Source organism: Panicum hallii, chromosome 5, assembly GCF_002211085.1.
Source record: "Panicum hallii strain FIL2 chromosome 5, PHallii_v3.1, whole genome shotgun sequence".
NCBI lineage: Eukaryota > Viridiplantae > Streptophyta > Magnoliopsida > Poales > Poaceae > Panicum > Panicum hallii.
Genome location: NC_038046.1, coordinates 13341767 through 13364693, shown reverse-complemented (window position 1 = coordinate 13364693; position 22927 = coordinate 13341767). Strand labels below are relative to the sequence as shown.

General features: G+C 50.4%; 7 protein-coding genes and 2 pseudogenes across 7 annotated transcripts; 3 read left to right on the top strand and 6 right to left on the bottom strand.

The window, feature by feature from the left end:
- The first annotated feature begins 506 nt into the window (after positions 1-506).
- On the top strand, positions 507-1576 carry LOC112891763 (annotated as a pseudogene).
- Positions 1577-3336: 1760 nt separating this feature from the next.
- On the bottom strand, positions 3337-4020 carry LOC112892444 (annotated as a pseudogene).
- A 1767-nt stretch (positions 4021-5787) lies between these two features.
- On the bottom strand, positions 5788-6435 carry LOC112892443 (exonuclease 3'-5' domain-containing protein 2-like). Its single transcript, XM_025959606.1, has one exon. The coding sequence runs from the start codon at positions 6433-6435 to the stop codon at positions 5788-5790; it is 648 nt and encodes a 215-aa protein (XP_025815391.1).
- Positions 6436-7124: 689 nt separating this feature from the next.
- Positions 7125-8087, bottom strand: LOC112895568 (Werner Syndrome-like exonuclease). The gene has a single exon (XM_025963533.1). It carries the CDS (start codon positions 7927-7929, stop codon positions 7300-7302), a length of 630 nt encoding a protein of 209 aa, XP_025819318.1. The 5' UTR covers positions 7930-8087; the 3' UTR covers positions 7125-7299.
- A 743-nt stretch (positions 8088-8830) lies between these two features.
- Positions 8831-10805, bottom strand: LOC112894200. The gene has a single exon (XM_025961831.1). It carries the CDS (start codon positions 10173-10175, stop codon positions 9003-9005), a length of 1173 nt encoding a protein of 390 aa, XP_025817616.1. The 5' UTR covers positions 10176-10805; the 3' UTR covers positions 8831-9002.
- Positions 10806-11521: 716 nt separating this feature from the next.
- On the bottom strand, positions 11522-12640 carry LOC112894383 (Werner Syndrome-like exonuclease). The gene has a single exon (XM_025962074.1). It carries the CDS (start codon positions 12549-12551, stop codon positions 11859-11861), a length of 693 nt encoding a protein of 230 aa, XP_025817859.1. The 5' UTR covers positions 12552-12640; the 3' UTR covers positions 11522-11858.
- Positions 12641-14256: 1616 nt separating this feature from the next.
- On the bottom strand, positions 14257-15341 carry LOC112895828 (Werner Syndrome-like exonuclease). Its single transcript, XM_025963822.1, has one exon. It carries the CDS (start codon positions 15135-15137, stop codon positions 14535-14537), a length of 603 nt encoding a protein of 200 aa, XP_025819607.1. The 5' UTR covers positions 15138-15341; the 3' UTR covers positions 14257-14534.
- A 1676-nt stretch (positions 15342-17017) lies between these two features.
- On the top strand, positions 17018-18955 carry LOC112895827. Its single transcript, XM_025963821.1, has 4 exons — positions 17018-17539; positions 17642-17723; positions 18273-18487; positions 18730-18955. Exons 1-4 carry the CDS (start codon positions 17073-17075, stop codon positions 18848-18850), a joined length of 885 nt encoding a protein of 294 aa, XP_025819606.1. The 5' UTR covers positions 17018-17072; the 3' UTR covers positions 18851-18955.
- An 862-nt stretch (positions 18956-19817) lies between these two features.
- Positions 19818-22353, top strand: LOC112891767 (CASP-like protein 4A3). Its single transcript, XM_025958718.1, has 3 exons — positions 19818-20779; positions 20862-20997; positions 21827-22353. Exons 1-3 carry the CDS (start codon positions 19920-19922, stop codon positions 22016-22018), a joined length of 1188 nt encoding a protein of 395 aa, XP_025814503.1. The 5' UTR covers positions 19818-19919; the 3' UTR covers positions 22019-22353.
- Positions 22354-22927: the final 574 nt, after the last annotated feature.

Genomic DNA, 22927 nt, shown 5'->3' with positions numbered 1-22927 from the left:
AATCGACAAGCTGCAATGATGATTAGTTATTTATTTCTCCTGTTCTCACACTAAGGCAATGGGCATTATGCAATGATGATTAGTTATTTATTTATCCTATTCTTATACTGAGGCAATGAGCATTATGCAATGATGATTAATTATTTATTTCTCCTATTCTTATACTGAGGCAATGAGCATTATGCAATGATGATTAATTATTTATTTCTCCTATTCTTATACTGAGGCAATGAGCATTATGCCATGATGATTAATTATTTCTTTCTCCTGTTCTTTTCACTTTTGCTTATCCTTTTGATTCAAACATTAATCTACCATATTGCATTCCATACCTTACCTCTAAGTTGGGTGGCATTAGGACATGGAACAAGGGAATGGTCATGTGGGGGCAATGGGCATTATTGAGGAGCTGTCACATGAGAATGTTGTTGCCCAGGCTGCTGCCCAAGTTGTTGCCCAGCCTGCTGCTGTTCCTGCTGGTGCTGCTGCTGCCCCCTAGGGCTGCAATGAGGTGGACCAGTGTCATGTCCGGCTTTGTGCTTCGCCACATGTGTGAGCTCATCTCTCTACTGGAGTTAGGACGATAAAGGGTTCAAAGAGGTGCACTTGAACCAAGTTGGCAAGGCTTTGCATGAGTTTACAGGCACCCAAGTCTACAACTATCTCCGCAAGTGGCGATAGAGGTGGATTAGGGTGACAAAGCTTAGAGAACTCAGTGGTGCATTATGGGATGAGGAAAACTTCATGATCTTGTTGGAAGAGGAGCACTTCAAGAGGCATATCAAGGTATGTTGGGCTGCCAATCTAGCTTATTTGATTCATGAAATTATATCCGTTCCATTCTAATCTTTGCACTAATGCTTTTTAGGTTCACCCTAAAGATGCTGAGCTATTGAACAAGCCAATAGAGAACTACAAGCAGATGCAGATCATATTTGGCAATGGACAGGCAACATGCAAGTCTGCCATGGGCTCCAGCGAACCTTTAGGCTCCCCATCAGACTTTGGTGAGAGCTCACTTAAGCCTGACTCTGATTGCATGAAAGTTGATGATGTGGCAAAGCTGTTTAGGGAGGCACCTAAGGATGAGCGAGGATGGTGCTGCTGGTGGTGGCAATGGGTCTGGAGGAGGTAACAAGAGAAGGAGGTGCATGCTTAGTGAGGAGGACATCATTGTCATGACTGGCATGACCGGTGCAGTGAAGGAGGTTGCAGCTGCAATTCGTGAGACCAAGGTTGAGAATTCCCACCCTGAGCTGTATGGTGTTGTTATGTTCATGCCTGGGTTTAGTGAGGAAGCATTGTTGGCTGCCTATTCTCACCTGCTGGACAATAAGGCTCATGGCACTGCAGTTGTGAAGATGACTGATTCTTACCGTGTGCTGTGGCTGAGGACTTACTTGGCTATGCATTACTACATGTAGAGGGTGAAGGCCTGCTACTGTTCTTTTGTACAGTGAGCTTCTGGTGGCTTATTTTGTGCAGTGAGCTCCTGGTAGCTTTTGTCCAGTGATCCTGTTGACCTGAAGGTGGCTCTTTGGTGCAGTGAGCCTTGTTGTGCAGTGAGGATGATTCACTGGTGGTGCCTTTTGTGTATAACATCTCCTCCTGCCTTCACTTTGTGCAGTTGATCTCATCCTGCACTCTTTTTGTGCAGCTGACTTGCGCCTCTCATTTGCTAGCTGTTGCCTATAGTTAGCAATTGACTATACATAGTGAAATTGCTGCAACTATCTAGTCTTCGAATTGTAACCGGGGTGTGCATGAGACACTTCCATGGATCAATCATGATGGTAGATTTGATCATGTTATTATTATCTAAGCATGTGTCCATTGCTGTGATGTGTTAAACTATTCTAAGCATATGCCCGTTGTCAATTATGTTGTTTCCTCTTTATGCAGCTATGTCTGGTTGCTATCTTCACTTATTTGCAATGTTGAAAATATGGTTTTATGTTGTTAGTCCTCATTACTTGTGCTTACAATTTGCTGATGAGCATATCTGTCACTCCAATAAGCTATCTGTCAATTTACCTGTACTAAGCATATTTGCCATTATCGATTTGTTCTTATCATTTTCTATAATCCAGTGATGATGTTTTTTTTTCTTTTTTCAGCTATGCCTTCGTAATAGCTGGTCGCCAAACTGGAGTTTTCTCCAAACTATAAAGATGCAATCATATTATTAGAGGCTGCAATAATATTAGTTTAGTCTATAATCATTATTTATTCTTAGTTTGAAAATGTATGTAATAGTTGCTTCAAGTATGCTGTTATTTGGCCTTACAGATAAGCAGGTGGTAACCTCACCATCTGCATGCAAGACGTGGCTGCAACAGCTTGTACCTAGGCAACCAATCAAACTAGTATTGTATCTCCCATTTTAAATCTGTGTACAACCATGCAATCAAACACCATCTCCCGAGAACCTGGCTGAGCTGGGAAGGGAACCAATCATGACCCTCTTGCATGCACTCAACCTGGCCCTTGCCGGCCTGGCTCCCTGGTGCGAGCCAGGCTCTGCCGGGAAGACAACCAATCAGGCCCATAATTATTAAGCCTCACTGTGGAAGCACAAGCTTCTGTATTTGATCAGATTGGCATGTGTTTATATCCTCAAGTCTGAATACACACATTGTGCAAGCAAATCTTGTTTGGTTTTGCTGCATTATCATCACGACCTTTTGCTCCAATAACGAAGTTCATGTGATGAGATATCCAAACTACTCTCTCTGTTCCAAATTGTATCTCGTTTTAGCAAATTTAGATGAATAAATTTTGTTGTAGATCTAGACATAATATATATCTAGATGCATTGCAAAATCTGTATATCTAGATTTGCCAAAACGACCTATATTTTGGAACGGAGGGAGTACATCCACCATGTAATCGGATAGCATGCATCTCGCTGGGTACCATGTGCACATACTGAAAATAAAAAACCTTTTTCCTCCATTGAAGTCAATTTTAATATTCAGAGCCATTATAATACTACCCAGGTTCTTAGAATTCAGGAATCCAAAATTAGCGATTTCTAAATTTTTAGTGTCCAACTTTTGTAATCTCTAAACATTCAAGATTTGTATGGTCTCTATGACTCTATCCCATCCAAAAAAACGTGCCTTTTCCATTAGCGATTCACCATAGATCATGGACAATCATATTATCGAAATCTTCTTCAAATAAACGCATAAAATACATTACACGTGCCATAGATTGTATATGAAACAATTCCTGTTACAACGCTATAGTAAACCAGCAATAACGGCTGAACCTAACTACCTAAAGCGAGACGGCAGGGATCAGATCGACGCGAGAAAAACGCATCTCCGAATCTCAAGCCACCGGAACCGCCGAGGCAACAAACGGTGATGACGAGATCGTCCTGGCGCCGCTCGCGGCGGCACCTTCCGCGCACTGGCCGGTGAGCAGCAGCCGGCCGATCTCGTAGGACACGAACGCGTCGACGCAGGCGTACCGGACCTGCTCCATGGACAGGCGGCGCTCGTCCCACTTGCTCATCGTCAGCCGCTTCGGCTTGTCGATGTGCGCGCCGGTCACCTCGCGCGTGAGGGCCTTGAACCCCGCGCCCCGGAGCTCGGGCCGCTCGAGCACCTCCGCCGCGACGTGCCTCAGCTCCACCGCGTTGGCGACCGCGAGGCCGCAGTCCTCGGCTAGCCGCCTGACGTCGCCGTCGACCGCCACGCCGAGGAAGCGGTGGTCCGGGCAGGCGAGGAAGTCCCTGAGGGCGCCCGGGACGCGGTCGGCGTGGAAGATCTGGAAGACGAGGCCGCGGCGGCCCACGCAGAGCTGCAGGACGGCCATCCGGTTCCTGGGGCGCCCGCCGTCCTCCGGGACGACGACGCGCCACTCGGTGTCGCTGCCGACCAGGAGCTGCTGGCCGTGCCTGCCGACGACCTCTCGGAGGAAGGCCTAGACGGCGTCGCCGGAGGACGTGACGGTGGTCCGGATCACGGTGCCGTCGTCCATGACGACGTCGGTGTCGTACGTGCCCTTCATCGCAGGAGGGGGCCTTTCGGTGTTCTCTCTCAGCAGAGTCAGCAACACGGCCGGATGGATGCGCCTTGAGAGCTGTACGTGCGATGAGACGATAATGGCTCTGTACGTGCGCTTCTTCGATATATAAAGGGAAAACGAACGGGATCCGATCCGATCGACTGATCGAGGGACCGACGAGTCCGTCCGAGCAGCGAGCAGAATTGACGCCGCGATCGGATTGTAGGCCTGTGAGCTCTGCAAGTCCGACTAGAGTATGGGACCTGCAGGAGGGCTCGCTCTTCTTGCTACCCGTTTGACTATGGCGATCTGGATTGGTCCGTCATCCGTGTGATAGGGGTGAGGCAAGCAGGCTCCCGCCCGCCCCGTTGCTAAGTTGATGTCATGTCACCCAAAACCACTCTAAATTGAATCAGGTTTGACAATGTCATGTCACCCAAACAAGCGTTGCTAATAAGTTGATGTCATGTCACCCAAACGAATAATTTTAATAATTGAGTATTGAAAGTTGATTTCATAGTTGAAGGTTAATGGACTTAACCCATGGTTGATGGAATGATGGTTATAAATGGGCTCTTCTCTTTCTTGAATGATAATATCTGAGTAATTAGAGTTTTTCTATGTTCAAAATTAATTTCAGAGTCAATTTTGTGGCGTGAACCGCTCTATCCATTCTGAAATGTACCACGACGACATATTTTATAGTGGATTTTTTTTTTTATGTTACATATGTTCGTACAATTTTTTTATACACTTGATCAAATTAGAGACAATTGATTTAAGAGAAAAATCAAATTTCTTATATTTTTGGAACAGATGGAGTATCTCTATCTCATACCAGATTTCAAGGATTACGTGATTCGTCCTGAAAGAAGAATTTGGAGATAATTGTCTCCTTGTTCAACTGTTTGTGTTTACCGGTATGTGAATTGTATGAGATCTGCCTCAGACAATATGCATGAAATTGGCGCACCGAGACTTGTCAATGGATCGTGCATAAAGGATCCTTATAGCTTTGCTTTGTTCCACCACGTGCACGGCTATAACGAGTTGATGAAATACATAACTTTCACTGTTGAGTCCGGATAAACGAATATTTGTTATCACTAACTTTACACCATTCATACTTTGATGATAAATTTGTTGGTAATCATTTTACTCTACTTAACTAATTAATTGACAACTATTTTTTTAATCAAAATTCGAAAAAAAATCAACAATCCACGTGATAGCCTTTTCTCAATGTCAAAAATTGCAGCCCAATCTTTCCAGAGGTTTATTTGGTAGGATATCCATGAAGGTAGAGAGGCTGGTGAGTGTGGTTGCGTATATGTGATGCGCTTTGAAAAAGTTAGAGAGGAGGGTGAAGAAGAAAAGATATAAAAAAATTCTGGTGAGAAATATCTATATGGGATATAGCTTTGCCGTCCATATTTGCTTAAAAAAATTTCTTGAAAATTTGCGTGAAGACCTTTAGTTACTAACGGTGCCGATGGCTGCAGTATAATCGCAGAGACTGCTAAGTCACGTAAATCTGACAGGAAAAGCTGAGCTTGTACTGAAGGATGAATTGACAGCGAAATCATCATATCAACTTTCCTTCGAATAAATATAAACGTGCGAGATTATACATCATGAAGCAAGTACACATGCAAACAGCCCCTTAGACACTGTCAGTGAAACAATCACTATCGCAATGCTGTAACATCTGAGTCTAAGGCAGCGAAACAACAGGCGACGCGCGAAAAGACCCATCTCTAGCAAGCTTGCTCACGGCAACTCAAAGGACACAAACTGTGACAACGCTGCACCTCCCGCGCGCAGCAGCAGCAGCCGGCCGACCTCGTAGGACACGAACGCGTCGATGCAGGCGTACCGGACCTGCTCCGTCGACAGGGGCTGGTCCCACCCGCTCAGCGTCACGCGCTTCTCCTTGTCGACGTGGACGCCCATGACCTCGCGCGCCAGGGTCTTGAGCCCCGCGTTCCTGAGCTCCGGCCGGGCGAGCACCTCCGCCGCGACGTGCCGCAGGTCCACCGCGCCGGCGACCACGAGCCCGCAGTCGACGTACAGCCGCTCGACGTCGCCGCCGACGCCGACGCCGGCGAAGCTGTGGTCCGGGCAGGCGAGGAAGGCTCGCAGGGCGGCGGGGACGTAGTCGGCACGGGCGATCTGGAAGACGAGGCAGCGGCGGCCGACGCAGAGCTGCAGCACGGCCATCCTGTGGGCGCCGCGCCCGCCCTTACCGTGGACGACCCACTCGGTGTCCAGGCCGACGGTGAGGCGCTGGCCGTGCTTGCGGACCTCCCGGAGGTAGCGCTTGACGGCGTCGCCGGAGTTGGTTACGGTGGTGCGGATCACGGCGCCATCGTCCATGACGACGTCGGTATCGTACTCGTACGTGTATGTCCTCTTCATCGCGGGAGCCGGGAGGCGGGGGCGTGCGCTTGTCCCGCAGGTGTCTGCAACTCGATCGGCGGGATGGATCGGCTCGAACGACGATTTCAAGATGGTTCTGCCCGTGCGCGCTGCTTCCGTAGATAAAGGGGAGGGGAGAGTGGGGGACTCCGAGTCGGAGCAGGGTCGCCGTCGTCGAGATCGGACTTTAAACCCGCAGCAACCCAGAGCTCCGAGTCCGAGCAGGGTTCGGAATCAGAACCTCCCCTAATCGCGGTCTGGTGGCCGACCAGAGGCAAATCCCCGGCGAGCAAATCGGACGGCGGCAGGCGATCCTTCCGGCCGAGGCCCTATACAGCCGCCTGATGTTTGCCTCTTTCTTCGACGATCGACATGAATATCAACCAATCGATCGCATACTATAAATGAATAGACACTGAATTTGTAGAAGATTCCACATCTCCCAATCCTGCGGATATCACGCTTGCAAACATCAACGATCAACCGTTGTAATCTTACCCCCCCCCCCCCAAAAAAAATTCAACCACAAGTCACCACAACCGTGTCAAAAATTCGTGACCATTAGCAGCGTTAGTTTCAACACACAATCTTTTGCTTCGGCAAACCAGGACGAACACATCGCAGCAGCTAAATCACACACCGAAACTGTCTGATTAAAATCACAGAAACCCTAAAACATTGGCTTAGGAAATTAAAATGCAGCAAGAACAATCTCGATGCACCATGACAAACTTTTTTCCTGATGCAAACTGGAAGCGAATAACTACTAGAACAAGCTGGAACTAAGCAACGCGAGTTCGCGGTGGTCGCGCGACGGCCAGGGCACCTCGCGGCTCGGCCGGTGGTCGCCCTCGAGCAGCAGCTTCACGAGACAAACATGACCCTCTGCGCGTAGCTGAGCATCCTGCGGGCGACCTCGGAAGAGACGAAGGCGTCGATGCAGGCATAGCTGATCTGCTCGTCGCTGAGGCGGCGCGCGTCCCACCGGCTCATTGTCACCCTGTGCGGTTTCACGAGCTCGACGCCCATGACGGCGCCCACGATGGCGACCAGCGAAGCCTGGCGGAGGTCCGGGCGGTTCAGCCAATCCGCCACGCCGCCGCGCAGGTCCACCGCGTTGGCCACCGTCAGGCAGTGGTCGGCCCTGAGCCGCTCCGCGTCCTGCCTCACGCCGACGCCGTAGAAGAGGATGCCGCGGTCGCCGAGGAACCCGGCCAGCGCGGCGGGGAAGTGGTCGGCGTGGAGGAGCTGGAAGATGAGGCAGCGGCGGTCGACGCAGAGCTGCAGGGTGGCGGCCTTGTTATGCGGGCCGCCGTAGCTGGGGCGCCACTCGACGTCGAGCCCGACGGGGATGAGGTTATTGCGGACGCCGCCGGGGCGGTGCACCGAGAGGACCTCCGCGATCCAGCGCTCCACGGCCCTGCCGGAGGACGTGACGGTGGTGGTGATCACGTAGTCCTCGAAGGTCACGTTGAAAACGCCTGTCTCGGCCATTGGATCGCTTGCCGTCGTCCGGCGGGTTCTGGCGGCGGCGCACCTTTCCTCCTTTTTTATAGTGGATGGATTGAAGGTGCGTGGGGTACCGGGGTCAACAGAGGACCAAGGGTTTGTCAATTTTGATGGGAAATCTTCCAAGTGAAGGTGAAACCTAGAACTCCTAATTCCTACTACCATATAAAATTTCATATACCATGTAAGTTTTAGTATAGAAATATTTTCTCCCCCAAGCTGAAATAGGAAACTTGCATGCAATTCCCACGCACTTCTAGTTTCTTTTCTATTATATTCGCATGAAGATAGGAAAGAATTCCATGCATACCTATACAGATAGAGCCATCGTGCACATCTTTTCCGTCCTTTCTATTTTATATCTTCAAGAAATATTTCTTTCGAATTTATATATTTTTTATTGTGCATGTATTTAATTAGGACTCCGCTTGCACTAAATTTCCACGCATACACAATACTATTTGGCCCGGTCAACATGACGCATAATCAGAGGTGTCCGACAATAGCTTTGACCGGTTGTCGATTGAAGAAACAATTGCTTGATCAATTTCCTTACTTCGTACTGTCATATTTGATCTATCAAGTTTTCATATTTTTTAATATAACATGCAGCTCTCTAGTTGATTCGTTTAAAAACTATTACTTTGACCCATCTCCAATTCCGAACTCTCAACATAGTTTGTGGCAGAATAGAAACCACCTCTCAACATAAGGGTGGAGGCCACCTATTAGGGTTTGCATCGTTGTAACAAGAAAATGTGGCAAATTTTTTTCTCGAATACATATCTTTAATATATATTAAGTAGAAAGAAATTTTAGTCAACATGCTATAAGCGCCCACGAGGCCACTAAGGATTATAGGATAGCAAAACGTAGCAAAGATTACTCAAGGAAAACTGTGCCTTTTTTCTTTCTCCTTATTTTTTTAAGTGGCGCCTTTAATTTTGTTCTAGAGGACAACTGCTAAAGCAGCGCATTGGTGATGAGCAAGTGGTCCCACTAGGCACGAACTCATGGTACAACAGAGTGATCGATTGAACTCGATCAGTGCGGCCAAGTCAAGGGTAAAACCAGGTCGGTGAGGAGAAAGTCGACTGGAACTCCGAGGGGAAGCCCTTGATCCCAGGCATGATCTCGCTGCCCGAGTACCAGCCGATGTCGCTGCACGGGAAATTACCGCCGCACGACAGCGCCAACGAGATGTCGAACCTTGTGTCGTCCAAGAAGTAGATGCCCTCCTGGAACCCGCCGAACTGGGACGCCTCGAACGCCCTGGAGCAGCCTCGCGCCAGGAAGAGCACGCGCCCGTCCAAGCCGCCGTCGAGCTCCACCCAGGACGCCGCGTGGTCGCCACTGGGCAGAGCCTGCACCTCCAGCTCCAAGACCTCGAACCCGCGCGACGTGGCCGCGCCGCCGCCGTGTTGGACGGAGGGGAAGCGGCGCACAACCATCAGCAGCTTCCCGCGTGACTCCACCAGGTAGCGGCTCACGCCGGCGGAGGGAGACTGCCTCGGCCCCGGCGCGTTGCGCCGCCGCTGCATCCGGTAGGACCTCCAGGCCATCCTGAGGGCGGGCGCGCCCTGGAGGCCTTCCTGCACGAACACCGTGACCGCCTCGTCGTTGGCGACGGCGTGGAAGCCCCGCACGGCCTCGCCGTCGTGGTACAGAATGTCCTGGAGCCCGTGCCCCGACCCGGAAGCCAGCCACTGGCGGTCCGTCCCGGGCCGCACGAACGCGAGGTTGGACACGCCGCAGACAAGCGCGGCGGCGATGCAGCCCTGCGAGGTGGGCGGCGCCGACAGCGCGACCGCGCGGACGACCAGGCAGGTCGTGATGCCGTGCCCAGGCACCCTCATCCTGTCGGGCAGGGGCACCCACGCGCGGGAGAAGGCGTTGACCAGCGCGTACGCGCGCCAGCCGTTGGCGGCGACGCCGAGCCAGCCGCCGGTGTGGGCGCCGCAGAGGCGCGCGCCGTGGGCGCCGTGAGGCAGCGAGATGCGGCGGCGGGCGGAGCCCGCGAGGAGGCTGACGAAGCAGGGCGCGCCGGCGGACGGGACGAGGAGGAGCCACGGGAGCTGCGGCGGCGGCGGCGTGGGGGCCGAGGCGCGGGCCGCGGCGGAGCGCCAGGAGCGGCAGGCGGCGGCGAAGTAGGCGCGGTCTGCGAGGCAGCGCAGGTGGAGGAAGACGACGCCGAGGAGCTCCGGCGGCAGCTCCGACCACGACGGCGCCATCGGCGCGCGGAGTGGCAAGGCGGAGGAGGATCGAGACCGTAAAGACTCTGCAGTGCAAGAAGCAGAGTTCAGAGGAATGCTCAGTGCTCAGCTTGAGCACCCTTTCTCCTTGGTCGATTGCTCGCGACTTTCTGCCGTGGCCACCGATTCATGGGGCGCGGATGCGTGGAAGCTTTCGCGCCGGGGCTTCAGGCTTGGATTCTCCGTGCGTCAGACGGCGAAAATTTGGCTGTCCGCTCATCGGTCCGGCTGCCTCATCCTCCGACCTTTTCCCCGGTTTGTGCAGCCTGTCGGCATCAGATGGTGCAGTTGGTGGTTTTTCTGTGTTGGCCGATGCTGTAGTCGTTCCAATTCAGCTGGCATCATCAATTCGTGATGAACTTACGAAGTCTGAACTTCAGGCTGTAGAAACGTTTGGCAGCTAAGGTTTCCTGGTTCAATGGTTGATGAACCGGCCGGGGCTAGCTAGCCTAGTAGCCATGTCAGCAGGATGCACTTTGGATTGCTTCGTGAAAGGGCTTGTTTGAATCCACGACTAATTTTTAGTCCGCATCAAATTGAATGTTTGATACTAATTAGGAGAATTAAATATGAGCTAAAAATAAAACTAATCGCATAAATGAAGACTAATTCATAAGATGAATCTACTAAACTTAACTAATCCATCATTAGCATATATTTACTGTAGCACAATATTATCAAATTATGGACTATTAGATTTAATGGATTAATCTCCATTTATACAATTAATTTTATAATTATCTATATTTAATAAAACATCCTACGCGACGTGGACTTAACATCTAAGATGTTGCCATGGCATGTCGCATGTTGGCTACCCTCAGTTCTCGCTGTCAAACCATCGCTCGCTTTGCCGCCTTTTGGTCCCTATGTGCAACGGACGGTGCACGACAAGTCAAGAGACAGGATCAGATGGCACGCGTCGGCCTACGCTTGGTGGCCATGACTGTATTCGCATTGTTGGAGTGTTGGTTGCCCGATGTTGTGGAGACGCTTTGCCTCCCTATCCTATTCCTCCACCAACCACCATAAGCCTCTCTTTGTACCCGATCATTCAGCGATGCTGCATCCAAAGTATGCTGTAGTTACTGTCGCAAGACTGTCCTTGTTCATAATATTCAGGATTGTACCCTCGGAATTGTAAACTCGAGCCATATCTTCAGGGGGACGCCAATCGCGTTGCATCGGAAGCTGCTGAGCCGTCGATGATGGTGGGTGACGCGGCCAGCGACGGGCTGCTCGCCTGATCCGAGGCGGGAGCTGCTAGGAGCGAGAGACGTGCGACGAATAAAGGAAGACGCTATGGTAACCGATGAGGGGAGGGAGGAACAAACTCTCCATTTTCTCAATGGCACATGGACGCAAAAGACCTGAACAATACGCGTGCCCAAGGATAGTAGCACCTGATTAATCCCCACAATCTTCTGCCTGCTCAGGCAACAGCCACAACGACTAGATCACAGTAGTTAAACCCCCTTCCAGTCCCAGTCTCCAGGACTGCCTGATCGATTGTTCAGTCACAGAAACACCTAGAAGCAGGACCTTGGCTTGAATTCTAAAGGTGAATTCGAAAAATAGGCAATTTGAAATGCAGTCAAGAACCCAATCTAGACGAACCAGGACAAATTTTGCGGAAGCAGGCTAGAATTTAGCAATGCGAGTTTACTGCAGTCGCGCGGCGGCCACCGCACCTGCGACGGCGGGAACCGCTGGATCAGCCGCCGCCGCCGCCTCGCCGGCTGGAGCCGCTGGATCAGCAGCCGTCGTCGCCTCCCCGGCCAGCAGCTTGCGGCCGACCTCGAAGGAGACGAAGGCATCGATGCAGGCGTACCTGATCTGCTCGTAGCTGAGGCAGGACGCGTCCCAGCGGCTCATGGTGACCCTCTGCGGCTTCACGAGGTCGACGCCCATGACGGCGGCGACGACGGCGCGCAGCCCCGCCTGGTGGAGGTCCGGGCGGCCCAGCCCCTCCGCCGCGAGGCCCCGCAGGTCCACCGCGTTGGCCACCTCCAGCCCGTGGTCGTCGCTGAGCCGCTCGGCGTCCGCCCCCACGCCGACGCCGACGAAGCGGACGCCGGGGTCGCCCAGGAACTCCGATAGCGCGCGCGGGACGCGGTCAGCCTGGAGGAGCTGGAAGATGAGGCAGCGGCGGCCGACGCAGAGCTGCAGCGTGGCCACGGGGTTCTGGTCGGAGCGCCTGCTGGGGCGCCACTCCACGTCGAGCCCGACGACGGGGCTGCCGGGCGCGGCGCGGGCCTCGGCGAGCCAGCCCTCCACGGCCTCGCCGCAGGACGTGACGGTGGTGGCGATCACGGCGTCCCCGAAGGTCACCTCGATCACGTCGGTCTCGGCCATTCTGGTCCCCCCTCCTCCTCGTCCCTCCGGTTACGGCTGCTGTTGTGGCGCTCCTTCTGTTCTGCCTCGCGCAAACGACAAAGGCCGAAGGGCAACAGGGGGATGGTTGGACACTACGGTCAATCGAACGGATTGGATTTTTTGGAAACACGACGACAAAGGCCAAAGGGCAGGAGAAAGATTTTTTTTAATTCTATTGAATCTTAGTGATGAATGTGAAATCTAATAAAATCCGTTGAAATTCCTGTCTCTGCCATAACCTGGATGAATTACTTCTTTTTCTCTCAAGTTTAGAGGATGTTTGGCACGACTCTTTCAGAAACTATACCAAACGGCTCCGGCTCCAAACAGCTTCAGAAGCTATTTTTCTAGTAAAAAATAGAAGAGCCGGAACTATTTTGAAGAACTACAAAATAGCTCCGGCTCCTCCATAGAAGCTCCTCAGGAGGAACCGTGCCAAACACCCCGTAGGCCCCGTTGGGGCACGCTCGCGCGAGGGCGGAGCTAGAGCCGGAGGAGGCGGAGCTACGTTTTGTGGCTCCGCCCGTGGATTGTGCAAAAGTGCTCCAGCTCTCCCAACCAGGACGGCAGAAGCGCTCCTAGTCTTCTTCAAATAATTTGGGTGCCAACGAAAGGTTGCTAGGTAACATAGTAAACGCCATAGATAAAGGGGCATTTTGGGGACAATTAGAGGTGGTACGGGAAAAAAATTACAAATAATTAAGGCGAGTGAGTTATATTTTTAATCTCGTGGGAATGCAGTCCTTCTTATCTAGTTTGGTTAGAGTGCACATTGGAGTTTACATGAGGTAAATGGTTAACTGAACCCAAAACCTTAAGTTATTGGTGGAGGTGGTCGACAATGAGCAAAGGCAGAAGTGAGATGATGACCGTGAATAAAGTTTTCATATAGACTTACAGTAAACATTTCAGGTGTATCCTAGTAGCATTGCGCAGTTGAATATACCAAGATTTCTCAAGCGTTTTCAGGAATCATCATGAAAAAAAAACAAAAAATAGCACCAGTCTCCCATGGTTCCAAGTTTCCAACGCAAGTCTTTTGAAATTTGAAACAGCTACCAGAGCTGAGATCGTTCATAAGCAAAAGGTCTGCGGAGCTGCTGCACAACTTGACACTTTGGGAAATCATGCTGTCCTTACAGTTCTGATCTTGCTTTTGGGCTCGTGGTGCTGTGTGCCTGTACCTGCTCGCTGGCAGAAGACGACCACGGCGAACGAATCAATTGTGATGGGTCTCGGCGACTCACGAACCGTGAGCCAGATCGATCGGCGTCGCCCCGACTAGCTAGCGCTCCACACGCACCATGTGCTGCGCTGCTGCTCTCCGTCTGACCGAGCAAAGCGAGGGGATGCAGCATTGCAGACCACCGCTCCCGGCCTGGACCGTGGTCCCTAGTTCCCTACTCCCTACCACGCTTCGTCGCTTCGCGTGTCCTCGCCGCCAACGCGCCGCCACCCAACACCACCACCACCGAGCCTCGCCTTCCGCTCCGGTGAGCATGGTAGTCGAGCAGAAGGCTTCCGAAAATCGAGTCCAGTTCGGCACAAAGCTCTGGATCACACGAATGCTTTTGGTGATGCTAGCAAATAAACATCTTTGCGATCACACGAATTCTTTGGTGATGCTAGCAAACTGCAAACATCGTTTAGATCACACGCCATGCTTATCGATGCGAATACATGATTGATCACCAAATGTTTAGCCTGCTCTGAAGCAAATAAGAATCCATGAACGAACACATCACAATGATCCTAAACTAATCCCCGTCTCCACTGCGGCTGTCTGATTATTCTTCCATCCCGGAAACCCCTAAAACCTTACCATACCAATTAACCCTAACAGCAATCACCGAGGAGCCCGTTCGGAAGTGCTGGAACTAGGAGTCTAGGACAATCTGGAACAAAAAAAGCACTGCAATTTCCAGGGACAGGGACTCGCGGCGGCGGCCGCCGGACGCTCGATCAGTAGTCGCCGGTGAGCAGCATCCGGCCGACCTCGAAGGAGACGAAGGCGTCGATGCAGGCGTACTTGATCTGCTGGTCGGTGAGGTAGTAGTCGTCCCAGGGGCCGAGCCTTACCTCGTCCGGCTTCTCGATGTCGACGCCCATGACGGCGCTCGCGATGACCTTCAGCCCCGCGTTGCGGAGGTCCCGGCGGCCCATCTCCTCCGCCGCGAGCTCGGCCAGGTCCACCGTGTTGGCCACGTCCAGGCCGAGGTCGTTGCTGAGCCGCACCGCGTCCGCCCCCACGCCCACGCCGACAAACCTGTAGTCGGAGTCGCCGAGGAACTCCACCAGCGCGTTGGGGATGTAGTCGGCGTAGAGGACCTGGAAGACGAGGCAGCGGCGGCCGACGCAGATCTGGAGGAGCGCGGTGGGGCTGTACCCGCGGCCGAAGATGGGCCTCCACTCCACGTCGAGCCCGACGACGAGCTTGTGCAGGCGGCGATGGTGGACGGAGAAGACCTCGTCGAGCCAGCCCTTCACGGACGCGCCGGAGGACGTCACGGTGGTGGTGATCGCGTCGCCGTCGAACATCACCCTGTACACCTTGGTCTGGACCATCGGATCCGTTCTCTACCCAGCTTCTGTCTTGCACAACAAGAGGGTCTGGGAAAGGCGAATCAGCCAAGCTCCGAAAGGCAACTGCTTGGAGAACCTGGGGGACGGGAGTATATAGCAGGGGAGGGGGATCCCTATAGAAGGACGCCAGGAGCCCAGGACCAAAGAGTCCAAGCCCGTGCCGATGAAGAGGAGGAAATGGTACATTTGCCCCTGCTCTAATTCAGTTTTCCAGTTTCTTTTTAACGCAATTCGGTTGGAAGCCGCTGTCTCTCAACTTAGCAAGCAAGAATCTAGGCATCTAGCTAAGGCAAGGTACTCAAAATCTAAAGACCTCAATTTTTGAAGGAGTCACTTTCTCAAGCCTCTTGTCTTACCATTGATTATGGTTAGTGCCAACTGAATAAAGCATACGGATTTTATGCAGCAATATAACATTTTCTTTTATTTTACTATTGATTCATTAGTAAACACATCAGTCATTTTTTTCCTGTGGTTGTTATTCAAAAACAAAGTGTTGACAAGGGATAACTTGAGTATTAGAAGGAAAGTTGATGATCCTACCTGTCTCTTTTGTTCTGAAACTGAAACTAGTTGCCATTTATTCTTCGAGTGTGTAGTAGCAGTACAAATGTGGGATGTTGTCTCGCATGTAGTGGGGAGATATGTGGGGAGTAATTTTGAATCTATTGGTACTTGCTGGCTTAGTTCAAATAGTTTACTGTTATTAATATGGTCTGTGCTGCTGCGCTTTGGAGTTTGTGGAAATTAAGAAATAACATCTGATTTCATAATGCTGAATGGCAGAGTATGAAGGTCCTACTTATGAGAATAGTAAGGATGGTGCAGAATTGGCAAATTCTATGTCCGGAGAAGGAAAAAGAATATCTCGTGAATACTACCTCAGCTTTAAAGCACATAGCTCTCAGTTCTAGGAGAATTGCTTGAAGAAACTATAAGCAGATGAAGACTTTGTGAGGATCCTGGCACCTGACAGATGAAGACTTTGTGAAGATCCTAGGTCTGACAACTTCAAGAAGCTGAGCATGGATCGGGGGAGCCTGGGGAACTGGACGGAAGAAACTCCTGAAAACTGGAGTTTCTGCTCATGAAAAAGTTGGAGATGCTGAGAACTACGCCAGAGGAGATGCACAACCAGGACCTGGAGCTGTCATCTGAAGGAGTTTCTAGAGTTTCTATCGAAGTGTGCTCGGTCCACAGTGGTTTCTGCTAGTTTTCCCTGTCTAGCTTTGTTTCTTTGGCGTGCAGTTGCTACTTCATGCTGGGTGTTGATAGCAGGCCATCCTCATGCGGTAAATGATGTTAACCCTTGTGCTATGGCTTTGAACGAAAAACTGGAGCGTGGCCCTAAAACTCTTAAAAAAAACTGCAAGTGTTGCAGGGTCATTTTGGGGAAGTTGGAGTGCTTTTGTGAAAGAGAACATGCTTTGCGAAAAGCTGTTGCTTTTGCGCTCAATGTAGCAGTGCGACTGCTCTGCGCCTCTGCTCCGCGCGTACATCTGTTCGTCGCTCACTGGCAGGAGAGGGATGGCAAGAGAATCAAAGCTGTCAGGTTTGACCTATATCTTCATCCATGCCCGTTGCCCGGCGTACAACTACAAGCTCATCGCCATTCACCACAGTCCACAAGTATGAGTATGAACAGCGCAAGAACACGTACCTCTCACTCCACGCCATTATCTTTCTTGATTTTTATTAGCCCTTTTTTTTCTAATCCCATTTCTTGTTGAGAGATGAGGAAAGAAAGGTTAGTAAAACTTTAGCAGATGGGCCGGTGTTTTACTAATTGGAATCGGAGATTCTTTTAGGCCCGCAGTGAGCATTGGGCCGGCTCAATTAGCTGGATATTTTGCTCCACTCGCATTTGTTTCCGGCCACGGGTGCTCCGTCGAGCGTACCTCCGGCGCGCAGACGGGAATGCAGACCACCGCGCGCTACCCCGCTTCCGCTCCGTCCTCGCCGCTCCCTTCCTCCGCGCCACCGCCACCGCCGCGCGTCGCCTTACCCGCCCTCCGCCGCCGCGACCTCCTCCTCCTCCCCGCGGCGCTGTCCCTCCCGCTCGCCCCTCCCGCCGCGGCGCCCGCGCCCGCCGCGGCCCGCGGGCTGTTCCGCATGCCCCCGCAGCGGCTTGCGAACCGCTACTTCCTGGTGCGCGCGGGGGAGTCCGTCTACGAGGGGCAGGGCCTCCTCCGCACCAACCCGGTCGCCAAGACTTCCGTCGACAACGGCCTCTCCCCCGTGGGGCTCCGCCAGACGGCGCGCGCCGCGCTCGAGCTCCAGCGCCTTGGCGCATGCGAGGACGACTGCTGGATATGGCCGTCCATCACGCAGCGCGCGTACCAGGCGGCCGAGATCATCGCGGCCGCTAACGGCGTCAACCGCAGGTGAGATGCCTGGTCCACGCCGGCTCTCTGTTACTTCAATTGGCTCTTCGATTTCATATGGATATACTGATGTAGCTTGTTTGGTTGGTTGCTTGATTGCAGCCGCATTGTGCCGGAGTATAGCTTCTTGGATGCCCGCGGATTGGGTGCGTTTGAGGGGAAGAGCCTGGACGCACTGCCCGAGGTACTTATTTCTGAACACCATCATGATTCATGAACAATCTTTCACCACAATTGCATATTACTACTAGGATTTAGTTAAGTACTATACTACACGAGGAGCTAGCTTGAAAGGAGCAACGTTTCTTATGATAAAACGGCAGGCATACGGTTTATTGTTAGGTGAAGATGTTGAACTACTTACTTCATCATGAACCAAACTATTGCCAGATCAATGTTGATGCCATTTTTTTTCTTTTGAAGCTGCTGGTAATTAAATGGTGATAAGTGATTTCGTTAAATAGATAAAACTGTTGGGCTTAAGGAACAGCGAATGAACTAATATTTCATCGTTTGAGGAATGAGTATCCTAGGATAATGGATTCATAATTTTATACTAGTTTTATTGAGATGACTATATGATGAGTATCCTAAAATAAAGATTTCATACTTTTCTATTATCTTCATTGAACTCATCTAACAAATTATGAAATTAGGTGTGTAATAGCTTTTGCAATAGATTTACTCCTATTTTCATTGAACTATGCTTTTCTTGGCATGATGGCTGCATTAGGTGTATGCGTCGGATAACATTTCACCAGACATGAAGCCTCCTCCTATCAGCGATGGTACTCCTAATGAGAGTGTAGCAGATGTATTTGTCCGGGTGACACAGCTCATGTCAATACTAGAGACACAGTATTCAGGGGAAACTGTTGTCATCGTTTCACCAGATTCTGACAACCTATCGATTCTTCAAGCTGGATTGATTGGGCTAGACCTACGAAGGTTAAAACTAGTAAACTTTCTTTTGTATTCCGAATTCATCTTTACTTTGCAAGAGTTGTCACTGGTAATTGGTAAATACGGTGCTCTCCTTTGTGGGGTCAGTTAGGAAAGCTTTCTTATTCTCAGGAAAACCTGGGTCAGACAGTTTTCATTTTGATTTCTAGTCGTTACGCACATAAATGGTCTTCAGGCATTGTTGCTATTTGAAGGGGAAACTTAACAGTTTGTTGCCACTTCTGCAGGCATAGCAGCTTATTTTTCAAGCCCGGTGAGGTCAGACCAGTTGATCCTAGTAGCATACCTGAATATAAGCAACCTGCTTCTACTGTTTTTAAGTGTACAAATCCGCCAAGTTGTAAATAGTTCACTTCCTGTCACTGCAGTTCATATTTCTGTACATGTATGAATATACACATGAGAAACCTCTTCTTGATTATAGCATATAGCTCAGAGTACGTTTTGTGCTTCCCATCTGAGTAAGCAAGTCAGCTTGAATTCGCATAGTACTTTTGTACAGTGGGACCAAAGTTGTATAGCTTTTTTATCCAAAAAAAAGTTGTATAGCTCAGTTGTAAAAAAAGAAAGAAAGCTCAGAGATGTTTTGTTGTCATTTCAGAGTAAGCAAGTAAACTTGAATTCGCGTAGTACTTTTGTACACTGGGACTAAAGTTCTTAACGACACATTTGCAAGGTACTTCTTGCAATAACAGTAGCTGTATGAAGTGAAACAGCATCGCCCCTCGTGGACGTTACGGCAATACCAAAGTTAGTGACAATTTTCACCACGAAATGTGCAGCTTTTGAAATCTGCTAACAAGTGCAGATGAAATCGTTCACAAGTGGGGTGAAGCGTTCGATCATGTGAGGACAAGCATGATTCGGAGATTTGCCAAGAAAACCAAGCCTATTGTCATGTGCGCTACCAATAGCGAGTTAGCGATGACGATTCAATCCCACAAACTATTGTTGCCGCATCAAGCCCTCGGCAGTTCGGTGACGAACTTGTCGCCGCCTCCAACGCTGGTTGCGACTTTCGATTGTAATCAGGTAACGGGGCACCAGGTTAACCCGTGTTGGACATTTGGTGTCTATCTATGTTTCAAAAAAATAAAAACATTTGGTATCACGAAAGTTGGCTTTTGATTTGTTAATCCCTTGCCATGATTCAATGAGGAAAGATCTGAATATTCAGCTGAATTATCATTAAATCAGGGCATCAGGCTGTGCAGCTAATTAGCAGTTCGACGTCGTTGCCATTGAATTGTTATCGTGACAGTTGAACCGAAAGGCACTGACGGATCTCGCTTGTCACACAGCATCAACCATTCAACCGGCCTCCTCGACATTTTTCAGCGTCATTCTCTTCAGTAGAGCTCGGCCGCAGAAAGGCCCCCCACTCCCCGACGCCACAGCCAACAGCAGCCCCCACTCGATGGCCTCACCAATCCGGCCGCCGCCGCCGCCCCCGCCCCCGCCGGAGGTCGATCCCGTCGCCCCTCCTTCTCCCCCTTCACAGCAATCCTTCCGTGACGGATCCCTCTCGCCGGAGAACCCAGCATCAGCACCAGCTCCACCACCACCACCACCACCTCCCCCTCCCCCTCCTCCCTCGGCTGGTCCTACCCCTACTCCGCCCCCTCCCGGCGATTCCTCTCCATCCTCACCTCCGCATCCCCCGCTGCCGCCGCCGCCGCCGCCTCCGCTTCCGCCCAGCGCCGATGCTTCTCCTCCCCTCCCGCGTGACGGCCAAACATCGCCGCCGCGCTCTCCGCCCCACGCCTCCCCGGCTCCAGCACCGCCACCTCCTCCAGCGCCGGCGTCCTCGGACGCCAAGTCGGAGCAGGAGGCGGTGGAATCGGCCAGCAAGTCGGGGAGCATGACGCTGGCCCTCGCGCTAACCCAAGACTCGACGCCGCCGACGCCGCCGAAGGCCTCCTCGGCCGAGGCGTCGCCAGCCGGTTCGCCGCAGAAGGAATCGGCCGTCACCATCGCGAAGCTCCTCTCCGGCGAGGACCCCGCGGCGGACAAGGTCGCCCCTCCGGGCGACACCGGGTCACTCGCTGCGGTGGCAGCCGTCACTGGCGTTGGTGGAGGTGGAGGCGGCGTGGGGTCCAAGAGGTGGCTCATAGGCGGCGGCGTCCCGGAGAAGGTGCGGCGCGCGGAGCTGAGGAGGGCCGAGCTAGGGTTTAGGGTTTCAGCAGCCGTGTTCTGCCTGGTTGCGCTCTCTGTTGTGGCCGCCGATACCACGACGGGCTGGTCCGGCGACTCCTTCCGCCGCTACAACGAGTACAGGTTGCTCTGAGCTCAGCTCAAACCTTCCTTATTAGGTATTAGTCACAACTACTGTTTCTTATTCAGTGTCGTGGCAATGTAGGTATGTACTTACTGCGAGCGTCGTGGCTTTTACCTACTCGGGGTTCCAGTTGGTAGCCGAGGTGCATTACCTTGTCACAGGGAGGCGCATCATTCAAGCCCCATGGCGCAGCTATTTCAATCTCGCCATGGATCAGGCAAGCATCAATGAACTGCAACTCTGCATTTCCAAATGTCTTTGCCATTGGTAACCATGAGTTTATGGTAGCACAATTTTACAAACTCGAGCCCTAGTTATTTAGTGTTTGATGTCAGCAAACTAGATTAGAGTTTATGGCACTTGAATTATTGCAAATTTTACCAAAGTTGTGTGTAGTGGATGAACCATTGCATTCTTTTTCTTTTTGGAGCTTAAAGAGATCCTAGGTTGTTGATGAACGTTAGGTGGTAATATAAGTTTCTACTATGCTCGTGATTGTTCATGCTGTATTTATTTTTACATAAGACTATCTAGATCAGTTGGTATAAACTATGTTCGGATACAGAACAGTGCATCCTCAGGTGTAAGTAGTGACAAGTTGACACAGAGTTGGCCAATGAATATAAACTCCAGATCTATATTTAACTACTCAAAGCGGATAAATTACACATTCATTGCAAAAGGATTATCGTTCTCTTTTATGATAATAGCTCTCCAAGTCCTTCAACTTCAATCAGTTGTCATGATAAGAGAACTTTTCACAAATAACTGAGGACACATTTGGGACTGATAGTATTAAACTTTTTGTGCTTAGCAATCACATGATTCGCCTTCAAAATCATGTTACTTAAATGCTCCTTGTGAATTCCAAGTAGATCGGTTTGTTTATATACTTTTGTTCTTCCTTTGAATTTAGCCATACCTGGTTTCTGAAAATGCTCTGACATTCACCTTTTAAGTTCTGCTCAAGTTTGGAGTTGCAATTTTGCCTTAACAATTGTTACTCCTTGAGTTGTGACTAAGTGTCATTTTGATATGAATTGCAGATGCTAGCTTACCTCCTACTGTCAGCATCTTCAGCAGCACTTTCTCGTAATGATGTCTGGATGTCTCGGTTTGGAGGGGACCAATTCACGAAACTGATCAACGCTTCAGCCTCCATGGCATTCCTCGCTTTCATTGCTCTTGGTCTTAGCTCAATCATCTCTGCTTACCGTGTCTTCAGCTTGGTATCGTAGACCCGTTGATGTGCATTACCTGATGTGAATAGTATGTCCTGGATGTATCTCGGGCCGCTGAACTTTAATTTTTCTGTTTGTGGCTTGTGACATCCTTGGTCTCTACAGCTTGGGTATACTGCACTACTGCAGTAGTAGATGGAACTCAAGATTAGCTTTTATAAATTAAGTGGGTGTACCAAGGATTCACGCTGGTCTTCCCATGAATCTGAAAGACATGCAACTGAAACCACTTCAATTGCTGGGTGATAATTGCCATACTAATGGTGTGACCCTGTATATACACGATGGTGAGAGCATCTTCAAGAGATTATTCATCACTCATATCCTATATATTTTCTCACTCCATTACCAATAATATTTTTTGTATTTTTGAAAGGTAGTGTTATAGCAGATTACTTAATGGATAGGGTGGAGGGAGGAATCTCCTACGTTTGAGCGAGAGGGAGATGTGTTTTGGCAATCACGATAGCAACTTCTATTATTAAAATGATAATTTTTCGATATTAAGAAGAGGGATGAGGAATTTGCTACAGATGCTACGAAACCGCTTCTATGTTTGCTTCGTTTTGCAGTCCCCCCCTACTGACTTGTCAGCTCAGATGGGCGTATAAAGTACATGGGTGTATCAGCAGTTAGTCACTCTAATCGATATGCTTTAGGAATATGTAATAGTTAGCGGATTGGAGGGCTAAACTTTAGCATTGTCGCAAATCTAATCATCATTTAAGAGTATTAAATAAATTTTAATTACAAAACTAATTGCAAAATTAATTGCAGTAATTTGAGAGATAAATCTAATGAGGTATGTTAATCCATAATTAGCGGATGGTTATTGTAGCATCACTTTTGCAAATTATGGATTAATTAGTCTTATTAAATTTCTCTCGTGAATTAGCACCCATCTAT